We start from the raw sequence: 19,965 nt of genomic DNA, 5'->3' as shown, positions 1-19,965 counted from the left end.
GGTTCTGGGGTGGGGATGGATGAGTCTGGGTGAGAACAGGGGTTCAGGGGATGGCTCTGGGGGTGACAGAGGCCATGGGAGGGCAGTGGCAAGGTGGGAAGAATGTGCCCCACGCCAGAGCTGGGGGAAGGGGCTGCAGCAGTGGGGCTGGGAGCCGAGTGAGGCTGTGCTGAGTCACGCTGCAGAGCTGGCGAGCAGGACTGCAGCAAGCAGCTTGCTGCTGCCCGCCTGCAATGGGGACGATGTGACAGCCCTGTCCCTCCTGCCCGCTGCATGCTCCATCTCCTCCCCTGCTCCCGGGGGTCCAGATGCTGATCTGGGGGTGATGGCCAGGCTGGTGGGTCCTGCTGCACCCCAGGTCATGGCTGACTCGGTACTCCCAGCCCTTTTTGCACCTCCCGTCCCCCTCCCCTTCAATAGGGGATAGGGCAGGCTGGGGTGGGGGTCCCGGGGACCCTGGGCAGGGAGAGGGGAGGGCTGAGCTGTGCTTGGAGGATGAGCATCCCTGAACCCAGTGTGGGAGGGGTGTCCCCAGGTAGCCATGATGTGGGGACAGCAGGGCTGGGGGACCACTCACTGCCAGCACAAACACAAAAAGGAACTTGGCAGCTGCTGGAACACGGGGTGGCTTTCCCCTGGCACTGCGGAGGGTGGGGGGGTGGGCTGGCAGAGAATCCCCCAGCTCCCACCCAGTGCCACCAACTCAGGGCATGGGGCAGAGCACCTAGCCCTGCACTGGGTCCCAACACCCCTGCCACCACACAGGACAAAGGGGCAAGGCAGGTCCCCACTGCAGAGGGAAACTGAGGCACGGGCGGTGCCCAGAGCAGTGGCCCCAGATGCTGTCACCTCTCACACTCAGAGCCTGGGGCAGCCCCGTCCCCACAGGACACTGGTGACCGCCCTGCCCAGTGCTGCCCACCAGCCCCGCAGAGCTCAGAGCTGCTTCTGGAGGGACCGAGACAGCCAGGGCTTTTTTTAGGTGCTCCATAAGTGCCGTCTGGGCGGTATTTATATCGGCTCCTTAAATAAGAGCTGCCATCTGAGCCCGATGCGCCTGCTTAATTATTAACGCCCCGTGGGGAGGCGGCGTGCTCGCCTGGCCTCAGCCTGCCTCTCCCCAGGGTCCCCGGTGGGGTCCTGCACCCCGGGTCCCCTCAGCTCCCCACCAGCACCCCAGAGGGAGGGCTGACATCCTGGCCATCCCAGAGCACCCCAGCTTCCCACAGGCATATGTCCCGCATGGGAGTATCTTCCGTGGGGCTGGGAGAGAAGCTGGGGGGCGGATTTTCCAAGTGGAGGGTGCTGTGGCATGGGCATCGCTGCCGTTGTCTTGTGCCGGTATTAGGGATGAGGGGAGGGTGGGAGGCACTGTGTGTTGCCCTCCCATCCCATCTCGGTGGCTTGAGGTGGTCCCAGGGAAAATCATCCCTGGGAGCCTGACTGTGTACCCCGAGGAGCACAGGCAGCCCCACTCTGTGGCAGGGCTGATGCTAAACAGTGCAGGAGGGCAGCTGCTGCAGCAGAATTAATTTGGGCTTGGAAAGTGCTTTGAAACTCTGAGATGAAAGGCCAGGGCTGAGTACAGAGCTCTGAGTCTCCACAGACAGTGGGAAGGAAGTTCCCCCTCAAAGCACTGTTGGTCTGGCAGGCTCATCGCCGGCTGCCCCACCAGCCACGGACCCTCCATCGCCTCCTGCCCCAGGTGAGACAGTGTCCTGACTCGGGTGTTTTTGGGGGGGGGGGGTTGGTGAAGCCCCAAGCTCATTCGGGTGTTGGTTGCAGGGTCCTTCCTTGGGGCTGGCGCAACTCCTAGCTCTGGTGAGTGGTGGGGTGGAGGGGTGCTGGAACTGAGCCTGCACCATGGCAGGATGGGGAGCGCTGCTGGTGGGTGCAAGGTCAGAAGGGATGCCCTTGGCCTGCTCCTGGGATTCTTCCCTTGCCGTGTCGCACAGCCAGGCTCGGGGCAGCAAGATGGAAAAGGGTGCTGGGGTGTCAGGGTGTTGGGGTGTTGAGGCCAGGTAGGCTGTCCCCGTGAGGGGTCAGGCAGGGAGGACATGAGGGCACTGCAGCCTGTGAAGAAGGTGACACCAAAGCCAGATGTTTCCTCAGCTTGTTTTTTACCTGCCCAACTGCAATAGCCAGAAAACTGCTCCCTTGGGCAGGCAGCACCTTCCTCAGGGCAACCTGAGCAGCAGCCGCCCAGGCAGCAGGACTGGAGGGTGAGCACCCAGCCAGGGAACCACAGGGCTGTGCAGGAGCCAGGGCAGCATCCCAGGGACAGCATCCGTCCCAGCTCCACACACCAGCCCCAGGGAATGCCACTCTGTGTCCCTTGCTCTGCCCAGCTTTGCCACCCACTGGCTGAAGATATGCAGGACCCCAAGCACTGGGTCACTGCTTGCTGTTGATGGAAGGTATTGCAGGCATGCCTGTGTACCAACAACGGTGATGCCCCTTGTCCTCTGTGTGGGGACAGACTGGGGCACCAGCACCTTGCATTCCCCTCACCATACAACCCCCATGCTGTGCATTCCTCTGCTGTGCATCCCCCTTGCTGGGCATCCCCTCACTCCATGCAAGCAAACTTGGAGGGAAGGGCCACACAACCATTGCTCTCCCACAGCAAGTGAAGGGTGAGGATTTCTGGATCCCTTTTAGAGCAGTCAGCAGCTAACTCAAGTGAACCTCAAGTCAAAGAGAATTTACTGCCTTCCCTTGCAGTGTCACAAGGCATTGACAAGACGTAACAGGGAAAGCAAGAAAATGTGAAGAGAAGGACTCATCTTCCAGGCCGCAAGAATTAACAAAGTGGCACATTTGAATGCACCGGAGGTTTTTTAATACTATAGGCGGAATCAGGGTTATTAGGTTTTTCTGGGACAGCTGCAGAACAGACCTGCATCCTTTGGGTCTTTGTGATTTCTCAACTCAGCAGCCGTCTGGGCTTTTGCTGAGGGGTGTCCATGGGTACCAGGCAGAGGTGGGAGAAGGGCATTTAGTGATGGGCAGCAACACCTCCAGCTGCCTGGGGTGCCCACCAGAAGCTTCTAGCTCTGGGCATTCACCACCTAACCCTCATCCCACTGCTGCCCAGTCTGTAAAAGAGAAGAATTAAGTGCTGCAAGGGGTGACAATTTATGCATCGGAGCCCAAAAAGGAGGCTGGATTCACTGCAGATAAATATTACGGCCAGATAGCTATTCTGAAAAATTTACAGCATTATGAATATCATGTTCTGACCTGTGATGGGGAAGAAAATCATCTGTGTTGTGAAATGTATTTATTGCTATGGTGCTTTGACAGGAATAAATCAGTATTTGTTCAGTCTGGGGCAAATATGTGGTCACCATAAATCAGCAGAGCTGTGGTGATTTGGACTAGCTGAGAACCTGCCGTATTTATGTAAATTCTTAGATAAGTGTCATAAGGTTTGTATGGAGAGGCAGTATTTTTTATTAGACCAGCTGATATATTTGGAGAAACCAGATGAGCTTCCAGGCACACAAGCACTTCTTCAGGTCCAGGCTTGTGTTCAAGATTGTCCATGAGAATCCAGGAATTGTATCCAAGGGCTAATATTATTTTTTCCAAGTCAGAGGAATCATACATGTAACCCAAAAGTAGCAGCATCACTCAAAATGTGTCTGGGATAAGCAGGCAGCTCCACTCTGGTCTGTACCCAGAGATCTGCTAGTCCTGCTTGGCTCAGGTGATGCCCTGTGGCATTTCTAGATACCTCCAGAACATTGATAAGAAATGGCAGCAGTAGCTGAAAAAAGAGTTTGGGACCCATGACCTACTTTAATACTCTCTGGCATTCTGCACTTTTTTACTCAAATTGTCTTCCCAAAGCTGGCATCATACAGAAAACAACGCAAAAACCCACTGCTGAGCTCTCCAGAGATGACGATGAGCCTCCTCAGAAGAATGAATGCACCATTATCAGAAAAAGAGGAATAAACTGCCCTTGTCTATAGGCGCTCTCCTTGGGATAGCTGTGGTGGTAAACAAAAGCTGGGCACAAAGGCTGTTCTCACACCAGAACCACGTGTGCTGTGGGGTGTGAGGCTGGGGGTGCAAGTAAGCAGACAGCGGTTTATTTTATAGAGGAGATAGAGAGGATCTGGGCGTATTTCTAGTTTTATTTATCCGAAGGCACGATTTCTTCTGCTCTCAGAAGCTGTAAACAAAGAAGTACTTTGTGCGAAACAAATCTATTCAATACAATTCTCTTTCATTTGTGAAGCCATGCTAAAAACGCAGTAAAGATGGAGATGTCACCCCAAATGGTGTTCCTTACCATCATAAAGCACCACCATCAGCATTTCCAAAGCAGTTTGTCCCCACCCACGTGGGTAAGACCACGGCCACGGGTTTCGAACAGCCACATCAGGCTGTGGCCACACTATTGCCCCGCGGAAACCGGCACATCCCGGTGCCACCAATGTTTCCTGTGGTGTTTCAGAAGAAAACCACAGGGTGCAGGGATCGGCAAGTGGGACGGCTGTGTCCTCCGAGATTTTCTTACACCTCCCAAAGCACCCACGCAGGGACAGCGGCACTGGGAAGGGCTGGGCACATGCAGCACGTGCGCTGGGGCACACCCAGTGTGGGAGAGGGAGGACAGTTACCCCACACAGTGCCGTGTGTCAGCACCGCCTGGCTCCCTCCGGCCGGGATAAAGTGTTTCCGTCAGGATCAGCACAGCTCCATTCATTAGACCTTTTTCCTTTCTCCCAGTGCTGCAGCGTCCGCTCAGCCTTGCTTTATCCATAGGCTTTTTAGGAAAATGGAATCTCTTTATGGTTCCTAATGGAGCTCTTAATGCGGAGCAGAAGCCCTGCTAGGCCTGAGCGGACGTGTGCTTTTATTTCATGTGTTATTGATGAGCGAGCACACCACGCTCCCAAGCTGGCCGCTCATAAATTATCCAGCGTCGCTCTTTGGCGGAGCTGCTCTCCTCTATGAGTTGGCTGGGAGGACCCTGTCCCATACCATGGGGATGGGACACAGGGGCAGTTTTTTGCCCCCAGCTGTGTCACCGCAGCCTGGCCCAGCACCATCGCAGCATCACGGACCCCACAGCCCCCCATGGCACAGAGGGTAATGTGGGCCCAGCGCACCACCTGCCCCAGGGCAGCAGCCAGCACTGGGGCAGCCCCCGGCTGCCCAGCAGAGGGACCACGGCCACAGGAGGAGGTGCTGCAGGCCCTGGCGACCAGGGCTGAGTGGGCCCAAGCTGTGAGTGGGTCTGGGCTGTGAGTGGGTCTGAGCTGAGCAGGCCCGGGCTGTGTGTGGCTGTCAGTTGTGAGTAGGCCCAGGCTGTGAGTGGGCCTGGGCTGAGCAGGCCTATGCCGAGTGGGCCTGGGCCGTGTGTGTGACTGGGCCGTGAGCGGGTCCAGGCCGTGAATGGGTCTGGGTTGTCTGTGGGTCTGGGCCATGAGTGGGCCCAGGCCGTGAGTGGGTCTGGGCTGTGCAGGCCCGGGCTGTGTGTGGGCCCGGGCTGTGAGCGGGTCTCGGCTGTGAGCAGGCCCAGGCCGTGTGTGGGCCCGGGCTGTGGTGTGAGGGCCCAGGCCATGAGTGGGCCCGCGCCGTGGGTGTCTCCCCGTGGGCCGAGCCTCGGCCCCGGGTGGCACAGGGGTGCAGGCAGCAGCCTCCCCGCCGAGCCAGGCGCACCCCGGGAGGGGAGCCCCGCGCCCCCGCCCGCGGGCCGCTCCCGGTGAATCAGCACGGGCAGCCGGCGGGACCCCGCGGGCGGGGCGGGGCGGGACCCCGGCGGGGCGGGGCCGAGCGAGGCGGGGAGGCCGGGGGGCGGGGACGGGGGCGGGGATTCGTGCGGCGCTGGCGCGCGGGGCACGACGGGAGATGGAGTCCTGTGGGGGGACAGGCCGCTCCCGCCACACCCCCCCGGACTCCATCTCCCGCCGTGCCCCGCGCGGGGGTGGCGGGCGGGGGGCGGGGCGAGGCGGGGCGGGCGCAGGGGGGTTGTGGTGGCCCGCGGCGCGCGCACAGCACCGGGTGCAGCCACCGCCGTCGCCTCAGCCGCAGCAGCGCCGGGAGCCGCCGCCCGCTCGCCCTCCTCCTCCCGTCGCCCTCCTCCTCCTCCTCCTCCTCCTCCTCCTCCTCCTCCTCCTCCTCCCCCCGTCGCCCTCCTCCTCCTCCTCCTCCTCCTCCTCCTCCTCCTCCTCCCCCCGTCGCCGCCCTTCCTCCTCCTCCTCCTCCTTTCCTCCTCCTCCTCCTCCTCCCGGAGCCCACAGCCTCCTTGCCCTTCCCCCGGCCCCGCGAAGATGGTGGACCGCGAGCAGCTGGTGCAGAAGGCCCGGCTGGCCGAGCAAGCCGAGCGATACGACGACATGGCGGCCGCCATGAAGAACGTGAGTCCCCTCCTGTGTCCGTCGGCCTTCCTCCCTGCCCCGTCGGGCCCGGGGGTGGGGGTCCGCGCTCCCCTCGCCCTTCCCGTGTTGCCCCCCTCGGTGGGTGCTGGGGCTCGGCCTGGGCTGAGGGGCGGGGGGCGGCCGTGCCGCGGGGGTGTGCGGGCCCCGGCCCCTCGCCCTTACCGCCCCCACGCCGTCCCTCCGTGTGGCTGCGGTCCCTCTGCTGCCTCCGGCACTTCCCGCTGGGTCCCGCTCCCTTTGACTTTCCTCACCCAGGGATACCCTGTTTTCTCCCGACCCCCATCCCCTGCCTCTAGCCCCCCACGCATCCTCCACCCAGCCCTGAGCCCCCACCCAGTCCCACGCATCCCCTCCCCTGCACTAGAGTCCCCCACGCACCGTCTCCCCTGCCCTAGAGTCCCCACGCAGCGCCTCCCCTCCCTTGCTGACCCCACGCATCCTCTCCCATATTCTGCTGCCCCCGACTCTGCCCTACACACCCTCTCCCCTGCCCTAGAGACCCCACCCTGCCCCCTGCATTGCCTTCCTGCCCCATCCCTTCTGTCCCCCCACATCAGGCCCACCTGCCTGCCCCACGCATCCTCTGCTGTGCCTCCGCCTCCACCGCTGCTCCCCACCTTACCCTATTGCGGGGGGCACAGGAGCCAGCCCTGGGGGGTCACGCTGGCTCAGGGGACTGCCAAGCCCTGGGGGGTGAAGCTGTGGGGAACCCTGCGGAGGGGGGGGAAGCGTGTGTTTGCGTGCACACCTCTCCCCGCTGCCAAAATATCCCCCCGTTGCTCCCGTGCATCCTTTCTCGCGTGCGGTCGGCGAGGCTGGTGTGTGCTCGTGACCCCAAAGATCGAGAGCCCTTTCGCTGCCAAAGCTCTTATTTTTACTGCACTTGGTTGGAGATTTATGAATTGAGTCATGTTGTATTCATTTCACGCTCTTAAAATAAAGACTCTGCATATAGCAGGCTGATCTGATTTGTGACACTGAACGCTCCCCTTCAATACTGACATTTTGACAATATAAGAAGGGAAAAAAAAACATATCTCTGATCTGATCTTGCAAACAAAGCAATCGTGGGAGGCAGGATCAAGTCATTCCAGAAGATTCTGCATTTGTCATATTGCAGAGAGGCTAGACTGGGTGGAGGGAGGGAGGGGGTGCTTTAAAGGGGAAAACTGTTCTTTATGTTTGTCTTCTTAGTCAGGTCTGAACCTTTGCGAGGAGCTGGGGTGTCCTCCCTGGCTGGTGAAAAGTGAATGCTGATCTAGGAATGTCGCAGTCTGCCGTGGGTGCAGCTCTGTTTGCCCATATTGCACCATTTTGTCAATAACCTTGCATTTATCAAACAGACAAAACTGTCACAGCCCAAGAACGGGGAGGGAGGAGATGTCTTATCAAGAAATGAAATATGGATAATAAGAACAAGATATTATCATGTTAAACCAACTGGGCTATTCCTCTGTTGCACTATGGCTTTTATACCATTTTCTGATAACGGCATCTATTCATTTTAAAGCGAAGCCTGCTGTGTGAGCAGATCCTACAGCTCATTTCCTACGGATAATACAGCCGCTACGACAAAGCCAACAGGGATATGCTGGGGACACACAGCCGTGTTGCAGTATTCCCACTGGGCGAATTTCCCTAGACTGCTTACCCAGGCTCGATGTTTAAACCAAAGGCGTTGTTAGAGATTATATATATGGGTTTTTTCCTTTTAGTCCTTACTGCCCTGGTAAAACAGTAACCTGGGCTAATGCTGCTTATCAGTTGCCGTGTAGTTTGGCCGTAAGAAAATGATTCACAGCGGGAGTGCTGACACCTCCCGAGACAGCAAACAAAAGGCAGAGCTTTGTTCTTCATTTCTGCACAATGCTGCCCAAACTCTGGCACGGTCGGTCTGGCGGTGATGGGCATGTCACACTCGGTTATCCCTGTCACCGACCTGTGTGCCACCCATCCCCCAGCTCAGGTTGTGCAGGAGGCTGATGACCTCGCACTCATTTCCGTAGCAACGCCTAGTGATGTCATATGCCATGGTCCAAGCTGCAATGCACCCAGGTGGTAGCAGAGAGCATGCAGGCTGCGTCTAGCTAAGGTGATGCAGAAGCATTCCCGTGGTTGTCGCCGTTTTGTCTCCTGCCCTCTAAAGCTGGCCCTCCACTTGCTTCCTTAACACCGTGCTGAGAAATGCCAGACAGCTTTCCTTGAAAGCCTGGCGGGGTAATGATGTGCATGAAAGAGCTTCGTTTTCCTGCAGCTTGACCTCACCGTTGCGTTTCGGTGGTCATCTTACAGGTGGTGATGCGGCAGCGGGGCCTGTTGTTCAGCAAGCCTCTGCCCTGCCTGCTCAGGAGCCTGTGCTGAATGGTTATTCTCATGGTTTAACATGCAAATGGTGTATTGGGGCTCTTACTGTCTGCTGATTCACCCAGTGCTACTTGCCACAGTGCTGGACTGGATCACAACAGTTTATTCCAAATTATATTATATATATAATGAGTTCTAGCTCTTTCCTTGCTGCGAGTGCCAGCTGCCAGTGCCCCTAATTGCTACGTGCAGTCGCGTTGCCACTGCAGGAGCAGGATTGCTCCTTCAGCCCCTGAATGTGCCAGTTTTACTGGGGAGTCTCAGTAAAACACAGCAGAGGATCCCCTCACTTACTGGAGGGAGCAGAAGGTGATGTTGCACCCAGGAAAAGTGCAGGGATGGGCCTATCGGTCCAGGGTATGGCTGCATGACCTTGGTCATGTCTCTTGTCACCTCAGCCCTGTCTTGGGGTACCTATAGTCAGCCCTATAATGTGTTGGAGAGTAGGAAAGCTCCCTGCTCGTCCCCAAGGTGTGGCTGTGCCCACTGGTGGGTGGGCAGGCATTGGCCTTGGCCTTGGGCTTGCCACCCCAACCGACACTGTGCCCAAGCAGCACCAGCACTTTCCCTCCGAGCTCGCTGGGGTTTTGCTGCCTGCGGTGCCTGTGGTTGGAGCAAGCTGCCTTTTTGTCTGGTTCAGCTCCACGAAGAGTTTACCGGCTGACCCAGGCCAGGGCTGTGGATCGATACCCATTAGCTGGGGAGCAGCGATGCTGCTGGAGGCTTTTTGGAGGAGGAGCCCTGCCAAACCCCCAGCAGGGGCTGCCTGGGGAGCAGAGCACGTGCCTTGCCACGGACCTTTAGGGTTGGGGGGATGAGCAGGTGAACAAGCAGGATGATTGCTGTAACTTTTACAGGAAATAAGTTGCCTAAAAAGGTTGGGAGGAGGATTATTACGTATCACGTAGGTACAGGACCATATGGCAGAGTCCTTGAGCTCACCTGAAGGTCCCCAGTGAGGGGAACAGCGGGCTAATTGTCTTTGGGGACCCAACCTCTGCTGTGCCATGTGAGGGCCATCAGTGGGGGTGGGGGCAGGGGTGGAAGGGTGAACATTGGTGAAGAGCAGATGGCTGCTGCCCAAGCTTTAGACACAACTGGTTCTTGGTGCAGTAAATGGCCGTTGTTGGTGGAGGAGGAGAGCAAGCGTGGGGTGCTGCAGGCCTTCCCTGGCACGGGGCGTGGGGGCTTCTGCCCTGTGGCTCACTGGCCTGGCAGGGTATCATCCTCCATGTCCAGTGACCAGGTTAGTGCAGATAGCAGGGCTTCATGCAGATAGCAGGCTTGCCCTCGGAAAGTGGGGAGTAACAGGAATTCCTTCTCTCTGGAGAGTCCCAGGGGAAGGGAGCAGGGATGATTTGCTGCTTTCCGCTTTGCAGTGTAGATGAGACAAAAGGGTGAGGTGGAAAGGCTTCTCCAGGAGGAGTGCTGGGCTGGCCATCTGTGATGGTAGGAAGGGAGCAAGGAGTGCGAGCTGCTGTAGTAGCACTTCCCAGGGGGGCTGGGGAAGGCTTTGGAGAAACCATTTCCAGTGCTGAGGTGGAGAGGGTATGTTGGCATCTAATGACTGCATCGATGCTCTTGCTGCTGCCCCTTGTGCAGGCGTCTTGAATGCTGCTCAGCCTGGAGGTGCCTCCTGGACCACTCCACTGCATCATGGGACTGCACGGCTGTGTGCTCCCCGACCTGCCCTGACACACAGAGGAGCAGTCCTCTTGCCCTTTAGCAGCAAGGGCTTGCTCAGACCTGAGTGATTGGGGGGGTGGGGGGGGATCTGAGGCAGTGTGACTCACGAGCAAGGGAGCAGGGCTTTCTTCCTGGAGGTCTGTGAGGTCAGGGCAGGATGCCTGCTGTCAGGAGCTGCCATCATCCCGTCCTTCCGACTTTGTAATGGTTCACGGTGTGGGCTGTCTCTGCGTAATTCGGCCTCAGGACCTCGTAGCAGTAGGCTGTCGCACATCTGCACTTAAGCCACGGACAGCTGACATGCCCTGTACGTGAGTACAGTGGGCACTGCGCACATTAACTATATTAACTGGTGAGTCTTTAGCAGCTCAAGCTCTTAGAAATTCCCCTTTAAGCTCCTGGTAAGTCTTTATCTGTGAGCTTTAGGAAAAGCCACTGATTTGTGAGACCATGCTGGGTTTCTCTCAGTTGGCCAAGTTTTACATCCATGTGTGGATTTGATTAGAAGTAGCTATTTTTGAACTAAATGATAGTGATATTGAGACTGTGATGGGGAATATAGCTGTTGAATCCTCTGCAGATATCTGGAATACATGGAAACAGCAAAGCTCTTGGGCAAGGGCTCTCCAAAAGCCCTTAGATGTTTTGGGCTTAGCCAGTAGATCTTTTGGATGGTGGCTAGCCCTGAAATTCCAAAAGGGTTGGTAGGATTTGTCTTGATTTTTTTTTTTTTTTTCCTTCTTTCTTGTGCTGCTGCTTGTGGTTAAAGATGTCTGGCTCATGGGAGACTTTTTTTTTTTTAATTCAAACACCAAATAATCTTCATAATCTATATGGACAAGTCCTATCTGCCCCAGCTTTGTTCACCAGCTCATCCCAAGATTGCTCTGTGGGATAGACTCTTGGCACATTGGTGGTGTAGAAGCTATAGGAACAGCAATTTAAGAGCGACCACAGAACTTCAGCTACGAAAGCCTTTTCTGAATTGAAAACTCCTGCACCTCTGGAGCATATGTGCTCTGTTCTTGGCTTGTCTTATCTGAACTAGATGATGTCATTTGGCATCCTCTTAGCAGTTCTCATGAGTATGCTCGATGGTGCTTGCAAGAGGAGTGAAGGCTATCCAGATAATTGTGTTGTATCCCTCTGCCTCCTCTGCTTCCTCCTGCTCGGTGATAGCTCGCGCTACCTGGGATCTGTATTACGATCTCTGTTCTCTGGATTATGATCAGGGAGATGAGGAACGTGCTTCTTTCTCACCTGTTGCTTGTAGAAGGAAGATTTTACTTAATTTGAGGATCCCCATCGTATCTTTTTCCTCGGTCCCATCTCTTCTTCACTGTGTATTACTGGACCACTTCATTTTAAGCTGTTTTCACTCTTGTATCTGGGCCAGCAGCATTAGAGGTGGTCAGGAGCATGATCAGCTTGGCTTTCTGGGAAGGAGTAAGTCTCAGCCTTGCAGAGTTTAAGATCAGGGAGGTGGAGTAAGAGCAACCTGATGGTCTCCAGTAGGCCATGTGAAGGCCTGGGCTGGACCTGGGTTTGTTCACAGCCTGGTGGGTGACCCCAAGCCCCTTCACAATCATAAGTATGAGGATTTTCAGAGGCTGATACTTAACTGCACCACTCCATACTGAGGTGTCACATGCTTGGAAGAAGCACAGTTAGGACTGAGATGGAGAAAGACGTCAGTGTGTGCAGCTTGGTGCATAGATGGAGGGACTCCAGCTGTACCAGCGAGCTGCTCTTCTGTCCCCTGCTGCAATGCTGGGATGGGATGGTTCATGCCGTTCAGGGTGGGTTTAAGTTGTGCTGATGAAAGGACTCTGCAAGGACAAAATGCACGTGGTGTGGGAGCTTTGTCAGCTTGTGTGGTGAGTAGCCTCTGGTATTGTACTGGTGAGCAATCACTTAACCTTGGATACAGTCATCTGTCTGAAATCTCTGAAGAATTTGTGTTCCCCTGGGTTCAGTAAATGCTCTGGGACAACATAAGTGAGCACATGCCAACCGGCCTGTCTGGGTGTTGTGGAACTGGAGATTTGGGTAGGGTGAGGCATTGAGCACACAGATCTTCACACCATGAGGCATCAGAAAAGATGAGATGTCCTTGTGACGTTTACCATTTTGACTGATGCATACCTGTAGTTAGGAATGGATCTACTAGCTGTGAGTCTTGATACAAGAAGAAACATCTGTCAGGATGCAGCCGATGAAGCAGGGGCTGGGAGAGGAGCATGGTAGCCATGACTTTACACCTGGAGAAACCTCTGGATGGTGACACATCTGGCAGGATATAATGCACAAACTCTGCAACTGAACTCTTCAGCTTCTATTTTGAGCAGCTTCATGCCAAGTAAAGTTGTACAAACGAATGCTTAGAAAGTTGTGTGCAAGAGTACATATTTAGGAAAAATAAACAATCCAGGCTTTCAAGTGTCCAACTGCCAATGCTAGAGTAACCAGCTGCTTCTTGGAAGGTGGCTTTGTCTGAGCTCTGACATGTCCTTGGAGGCAGAACACTGCTGGACTCGTTGGTGCTGCTTCTCTCCCTTGGCAGAGGTGAGTAGCGTGTTGGGAGCTCACTACCAGTCTGGCAGGGAAGAGCAAAAAGGACTGTTGGACTAGTTCAGGCTAGAGCTAACTGCTCGCTGTATCCCAGCCAGACACCAGGCTGTTCAGAGGTGGGAACAGAGGAAGAGAGGGTTGCAAAATGCCTATGGTGTGACCTGAGGGAGCCTTTCCTCGGTAGGGTTGGTGTCTGCGACTCTGCAGATCTGAAGCTGCTTTCTGCTTTTCTGCTCAGCTCTACCTCCTGACCTGTGACTGACAGTGAAACGTGAATGCATACTGGAATAACTGCAGTACAAAGCACAGTGAAACATGATTTGCCTGACTTCCCAAGCATTTCTCCATTGACAATTCATTGACAGTGTGATAGGATACAATCATCATCTTCCACTTCACTGTGTCAAAGCTGTGATGCAGGGCTCTGGTTGTCTCTGGATACCTGATGCACCCTTGACACTTCCAGGTGTTCCTCTACACTTCAGTGGTCTGCAGCTCAAGATAGCTTTCTCCAAAACTAATGCTGTTGCAAGTATTTTTGTGCTAACTGGTTTGGAGCCAGCTTAGATCTTCTTTGTTTTGCTGTCTGGGCATTCATTATTTCTTTCTGGAAGGCTGAATGCCTTAAGCAAGTTCTGTTCTTTACTGGAACGAAAGGTAACTAACCTAACTTGTCCTTGGCTGAAGTCTCCCCCCCTCCTGTTAGATTTGCATGACCGCAAACAAATGGCAACCTGATGTCTGGAAAGCAAAAATTTCATGAAAACAGTAGCAATTATTTATTCGATTCAATTCTGCAAGCAATAGTCGCTGCTGGAAACCCATGGCTTGGAAACCCGTGTTAGCAGCTGCTAAAATGAAGGGGAAGTAGCTGTGAATTTGTTGCCATACTGGTGAAGATACAGTGGGTTTGTCTTTTGACCCCTGAAACCTTTGTCTTGGCTTCAGAATGCTGTTCAGATAAATAGCCATGGCTGGTTTCACACTGATGGTAGTCAGATAAAATGCTCTGCCTTGGCTGCCAGGCGCTGCCTGTGCTCCCGTTGGTGTAGCTTTTGGTCTTCGCAGATTGGGAAACTCTTCTTCCCCCTGGAGACAAAATGATTTTGTGGGAACCCGGCCCACGGCTTGCACAGTGCTGTCTGAACACATGGATGGTGGAGGATGCTGCAAGATGACTGAGGCTGGGAGGGAGCACGGCTCTCCTGCGCAGGACACAGGCGGTATAGCTGCCCTGCTGCAGTCCTGCCTGGTCTCTGCTTCCCCCCTCCAAAGCAGAGCAAGCTTTGAGCAGCTGTGGGAGGCTTCACACATCTGCACCGGCTCTGCAGCAAGCAGGAAAGGGGAAGGGTACAGACCCACGACCAGTTGGCTGTGGGTTTGTGTATCTTGGTGGTGCATCAGTTCCTCAGCTGGGCACAGGCAGTGCTGTCACAGCCAGCTTTCTCTTGTGCGTTCCCCTGGCTGTCCGATCTAATGAGCAAAGTCCCTCCTCCCATCATAAAATGAGGAAAAATGTGACAAAAGGACTTTCATTCTGCTCTTTTTTTCTTTTTTTTTAAATAAGAGGCCTGACTCCTCTCTCCAGAGTCCAGATGTCAGGATGTTGGGTTCCTAGCCGTGGCTCTGGGAGGGGCTCAGCAGCAGGGTGGCTTTATCCGGCTTCTCCGAATGCACAATGACAGCAAGCCTGAGCTGCCACATCTCTCCAGAGCCCCAGGAGCTGCTGGGGCTCGTGGAGCGCAGAGCTTGATGTTCACACAGGAGTCTCACCCTAGCTGTGGTGACAGTTTGCTCAGTGGCATCCAGAAACGCTCAGAAATGGTAAATTCTGGAAAACAGAACAGGAATGATGAGGCAGCAATCCTCGGGCTGCAGGAAACACTGATGCAACTGTCTCTCAAAAGCAGTGCCTTCGTGTAGCTGGTGAAACAAAAGCCTTTGTCTGCCTATTTAAGTACAAATTTCCCTTAATCTCAGGTTTTTCTGTGTTAACTCAGATTTAGTCACATCTCAGAAGGGACCCAGCACATGCTCAGTTGGGTATTAAACAAACTTGGGTTTTGGCCCAAAACTAGTGATCTGGTGACCAAGGGCAGTGTATTAGTTAATAGCAGTAGGAGAGTAACTAGAGAACATGTCGCTGATGATGGCATAGGATTCCCTTAAAGTGATCCTCAGGCTAGGGAGTATTTAATGGTTTTCTTCTACAAAGGAGATGTTAGGATTGAGTTGGTCTATGCATGTTTGAGGCAGCTGTACTTGGATGAACAGAGGTCTGCAGGGACTCAAAGTATGAAACAGTCCTTAACTGTTTGCAAATTCCCTCTTGGTCTTACTGGATGGGTTGCCTTGCTTGGGATGTATCTTTGCTTACGTATCAGGCAAAGCTACTTGGCACGCCAGTACGCTTCTGATTCCTCTCTAAGATGGTTTCAGCAAGGCTCTAGAAAAATACCAGTGAGAAGTCTCAGCTTCAGTGTTAATGAGGCTGCTGATGGACACATCGTTTGGACAGTTATGGTGCTCTGCAGCATAAAGTTTATTAATAGTAGCTGGAGAAGCTGTTGCTGTGCTGTATGCTAACAGATACTGGAGAACTGCTGTAGGAGATCTGCATTTGTAAAAGAATGATGCTTAGTATTCAGCAGTGAATGAGAACTTGGGGAAGATTAACAGCCTTTGATTTACACCCAGCTGAGGAAGGCATTGGAGCTTTGCCTGTTTATGCTGTTGGGCTTTATTATGTGGCATGAATATTTTATTACCTTGAAGTTGTGAGCTTGGCTTCTTGCATTTGGTGGTGTCAAGATGTCATGCCTGAGGGGCTCTGTCACCTGTGATGAACTGAGATCAAATCTGTGGTAGTAGTCCCTTGGGCTTCAAGAGAGAGCTGGGAGGAGACAGCTGAAGTCAGGCGAGGGTAGTTAGATCCACAGTCAGATCTAGAATAGTAAAGTGACCCTCCTTGTGACTTAAAATTGGCTGCAGTGCTCCAGAAAGCTGCCAGAGCAAAAACTTGACTTTCTGTTCTGCAAGTTAATTTAAGAAATTAAGTAAAATTGTCTTTGCTAGAGGTGTGTAAGATCAAGCCTGAAATCCCTGAAGCGGTGGGAGGGTAGAGTACATCTGGAGGGATAATCACCTTGCTCACTGATGCGGAAAATAAACCTATGGCGGAGCTGGCATGCTGGAGTCCACCTGGGTGTTCTGGAAAGTCTCTTGCTTAGTCTGCTAAAACACGTTTCAAACACTGAAAGGAACTGCTGGTTCTGCAGACCAAAAGACCTAGAGCAAAAATCTTGTTTGGGTTTGTTGGTTGGGGTTGGGTTTTTTTTGCATTTCCAGAACCTTGCTTTAATGTGTGACAAACAGACTTTCCCAAAGTTGGGGTAATGACGTGAAACAGTTAAAAACTTACGCGCTAGCTGCAGGGTGTTGTTTGCATGCTTGCAGCTTCTCCCATTTCATCGTGCTGGCGCAGCAGCTTGCCAGCTGCCGAAGCAGCAAGGGTTCTGCCATGCAGGAGGAAGCCATGCAGGCAGCCAAGAATCACCCGGTTCATCCTGCTCCGGCAGACCCGGGAGCCTGCTCGCTCAGCAGCCAGAACTTGCTCTTAACCTTTCCCAGGGTGTCCTGCCCATGGCACATTGTCTCTCCTCTCTCTTCTTGGCTCAACTGAACAGAGGGCTTGGGTACAGCATAACACTAATAGCTCCTGATTAAGGACAAGCGTCTCATGTTGGCCTGACACTTGAAGCTCCAGGGAGGATTTGATGATCTGGTGACAGGGTACTACTTATTGCCTGGCAGTGGGGCTGGGGGTGAGCAGGAAGGCACTAATATCTGAGCCAGATTAGTACTCTTAGAAGCAGTGAGGTAAGTCTTTAAGCAGCTAATGCTCCCAGCAACACTAAACACCCTCCCCACGTGAAACTTGGTTCATTTATCTAGTGTGTCCCTGCTTACATGCTGGACTCCCTGAAGTCTTGTCTAGCTTGGTTTTGTTTTGCCATAAACTGGGGGGAAGGGGCGGGGGGGAGGAAGTCTTCACCTTTGTTGACCAAGTCTTAATAGTTCATCCCATGGATGGCTACTTCAGCTAAAAAGCCTTTGAGTGGATGGACTTTTCTGAAGAAGAAGAATACTTGAATGGAAAAAAAAAAAAAATCAGAAGTCTTTAAACTTGTACAGAAGGGCTGTTAAGAAAAGAGCTGCAATTACTCTTCAAGAGCTTTTCAGTTTGCACCTGGAGAAGTTTAATGCAGCCCAGAAGAGCCTATCATCATTCTCCTTTTCCAAGGATCTACTCTGAGCTCCTAAAACTTTAGGCCTGGTCCCAGGGCACATCTGAGCTGCCATGGCAGCAGTGTGCTATGGCACTGGTCTTCCATGCACTTCGCAGAAAGCTTGGAGAAAAGGCGTATCAGCAGGGAACATTCTGGATAATCCGAGGTAGGAGAGCTCCCAGGCTGTTGGGTGATGGAGCAGGGTTAGTGATCTTGGGCTGAGGTGCTTGCAGAAATGCTAAAGTGGGCAGATGATGTTTGCCAGCCTGCCATGTCTTGGGGAAGGAATAGCTCGGTGTCCCTTCTGTTGCTTTGTAGTTATCAGGCAAAGGTGCTGGTATCCCATCTGCCAGAGAAGGTGTGATGAGCCCTGAGTGACAGTCCTCTTAAACGCTGGGATGGATGTGGTTCGACTTGCTGCTTTCTCCATCTGGTGGCAGGAAGGCACTAGACCAACAGAGATTGATTATTTTTCCCAAGAGGTTTTTAATAGGTATGAGGCAGCTAGTGGCAGCAAGACAGTGAAACAAGATGTCCTACGTCTGGTTTTCATCTTGTTGGCTATTAATAGCTTGTCTTTCCACAAGGCTAGTAAGAATCAGGGTGTTAATAAGGCAAGAACAACTTGGGCTTAATTCCTTAATGGCCGATACTAGCTATAGGAGCAGCTCCCTGCTACAAGGTTGTGGAATGGTAATTCCGAAATGGTTTGTAGCTCTACACTGATGCACCTGAGGAGCATACACAATGCTCGTGCTGGAAACTGGGGTTGTTCCTTCCAGGTGGTTATTGCAGTGTGTCTGGGTTGCCCTCTGTCAGCTCATCGCTGTGGCAGACTCCAAGGTCTAACAATGTGCCTGGAAGCCGTGGACAGAAGGCAGACGTGTTCCCTTGTGCTTGCCTTATCTCCAAAACTGCAGAAGAAGCTGGTGAGGCAAATCAGTGACACCCAGGTGTTTACAGCAGGAAAAACTTGAGCCATTAAACCAAATGCTGGGACTGCAGCACTGCAGATAAGGGGTGGTACATGAAAAACCGCCACCAAATGCAGAACAGGAACAGCTCAGAGCTCTGCTGTTGTGACTGGCTTTCTCGCCCTGGCTCCCTTATGACCTTTTACATGCAGGAATGACCCAAGGAGTTGACACTTGCTTTTTCTCTAGCTGAAATCCATCAGAGCGAGACTGAAACTGGAGGAGATCTGCAGACTCCAAGGACTGATCAAACCTGTGTGTAGTGAGATGAAATTCACCTTGGCTTAAGTAGTTGTTAAGCTACAGAAGCCAATGAAATAAATGAGCTCTTGATTTTCGCATCTTCTTTCCAATTTGAAGACTTTGTCTTGGGTGATTCAAAGTCACCTTAGTAAAGGCTGCAGAGTGGGATGAAAGCTGCTGTTAACTGTCGGAGCATGCAGAAATCCTCATCAGTGTCTAGCATGCCTAAACTGCCCCTGAGATCCAGTTATGCTACAAGCAACAAACAACCTTACTTTGCAGACACTGGTCCTTGATGCAGTGGGAGCAATTTGAAACATAATGGCAGAACTACCCCACGTGCCTTCAGCTGCTGTCCTGCGGTGAGAACCAGCCCCACCAGCTTAAAAAAATGGGAACTAGTGTATGATTATTCATACTGAAACAGTCAAAGGAGACAGCAGTGGGGAACTTAACTTCTGCCTGCAGCCTGCTTGTGCTTTTCTGGTCATCTTTGAGATGAGAGAAGGGCTTGACCTGCAGCTGAAAATCCTCCTGGCCACTCTGAGATAAAACACGAGCAGAGGGGACAGCACAGGAGATCAGCAAGGAGAGTAGTAGTTATGGTGTGACTTCCACTTTGGAAGCATGACATGGGGGAGAAGGCTAGAGTACAGGGGGGAAAAAGACCCAAACCAGTGAAATCTGGTAAGATTTTAGATTTAGGTCGAATGTAACACACGCCTACTTTGTGTTGAAGTAGGACAGTGCTCAAGAAAAGCATCTTTCCGACTGCTGCGATAGTGCCAGGACAGCTTGCTCTGGAGCGCACAAGGAGAAGCTGTTCTTGACTGGGTCATGTGATATTTGTCGTGACTGTAATCAAGCCACCAGGTAGTGGTGGTAATTTAACAGCCTTGAGGTCAGACATTTCTTCAGAAGCTAGACATAGAGTGAGAAGGGGACAGAAAAACCAGGCAGTCTCTCTGGCGTGTCACTTCCAGAATGACAGCACTCGAGCTGCTGAAGGTGGGCTGGTGCTTGCAGGTGGCTGATGGGGTCCCACCACGAGACAGTGGTTAGAGATGGGGGACGGTGGGGAAGGTGACATGGCTGGAGGTGGTCATGGACATTTATCAGCTGCTTGAGCCAGAAGGAGTTGCATTCTGCTTACTCCCCTTGCCAGTGGCTTCAGATGAAGTAAGAATTTCAGTGGTGGGACTTCTGGCCATAATGTTGTTTCAAAAGCACATTTGCCTTTTAAAAAAAGAAAGAGAAGAGGGGGCCAGACCTCAGTGTGACTAACAAGCTGCATGTGAAGGAAAACAAGCCAGTTGCTGGGGTTTCTGTTGAGAGATAACATGCTTAATTGCATGGTACAGAAGCTGTAGATAGAACTGAGGAAACACAAGTGCTGAGGAAGAGATGGCTGTTGTGTGTTCTGGTGGAAGAGGAGCTCTG

The 19,965-nt window shown here is 53.2% G+C and overlaps 1 protein-coding gene across 1 annotated transcript in view; it reads left to right on the top strand.

Moving 5' to 3' along the window:
- The first annotated feature begins 6,151 nt into the window (after positions 1 to 6,151).
- Positions 6,152 to 19,965, top strand: part of YWHAG (tyrosine 3-monooxygenase/tryptophan 5-monooxygenase activation protein gamma) — a 22,416-nt gene continuing 8,602 nt past the window's right edge. Inside the window, exon 1 of the mRNA XM_074922598.1 lies at positions 6,152 to 6,377. Within this exon, the coding sequence (XP_074778699.1) occupies positions 6,291 to 6,377 (87 nt within the window). The 5' untranslated portion in view covers positions 6,152 to 6,290. The remainder of the gene's footprint in view (positions 6,378 to 19,965) is intronic.

This window comes from Athene noctua, chromosome 19 (assembly GCF_965140245.1).
Source record: "Athene noctua chromosome 19, bAthNoc1.hap1.1, whole genome shotgun sequence".
Classification (NCBI taxonomy): Eukaryota; Metazoa; Chordata; class Aves; order Strigiformes; family Strigidae; genus Athene; species Athene noctua.
Note: the sequence above shows the minus strand (reverse complement) of the source record. Positions and strands in the feature narration are given on the sequence as shown.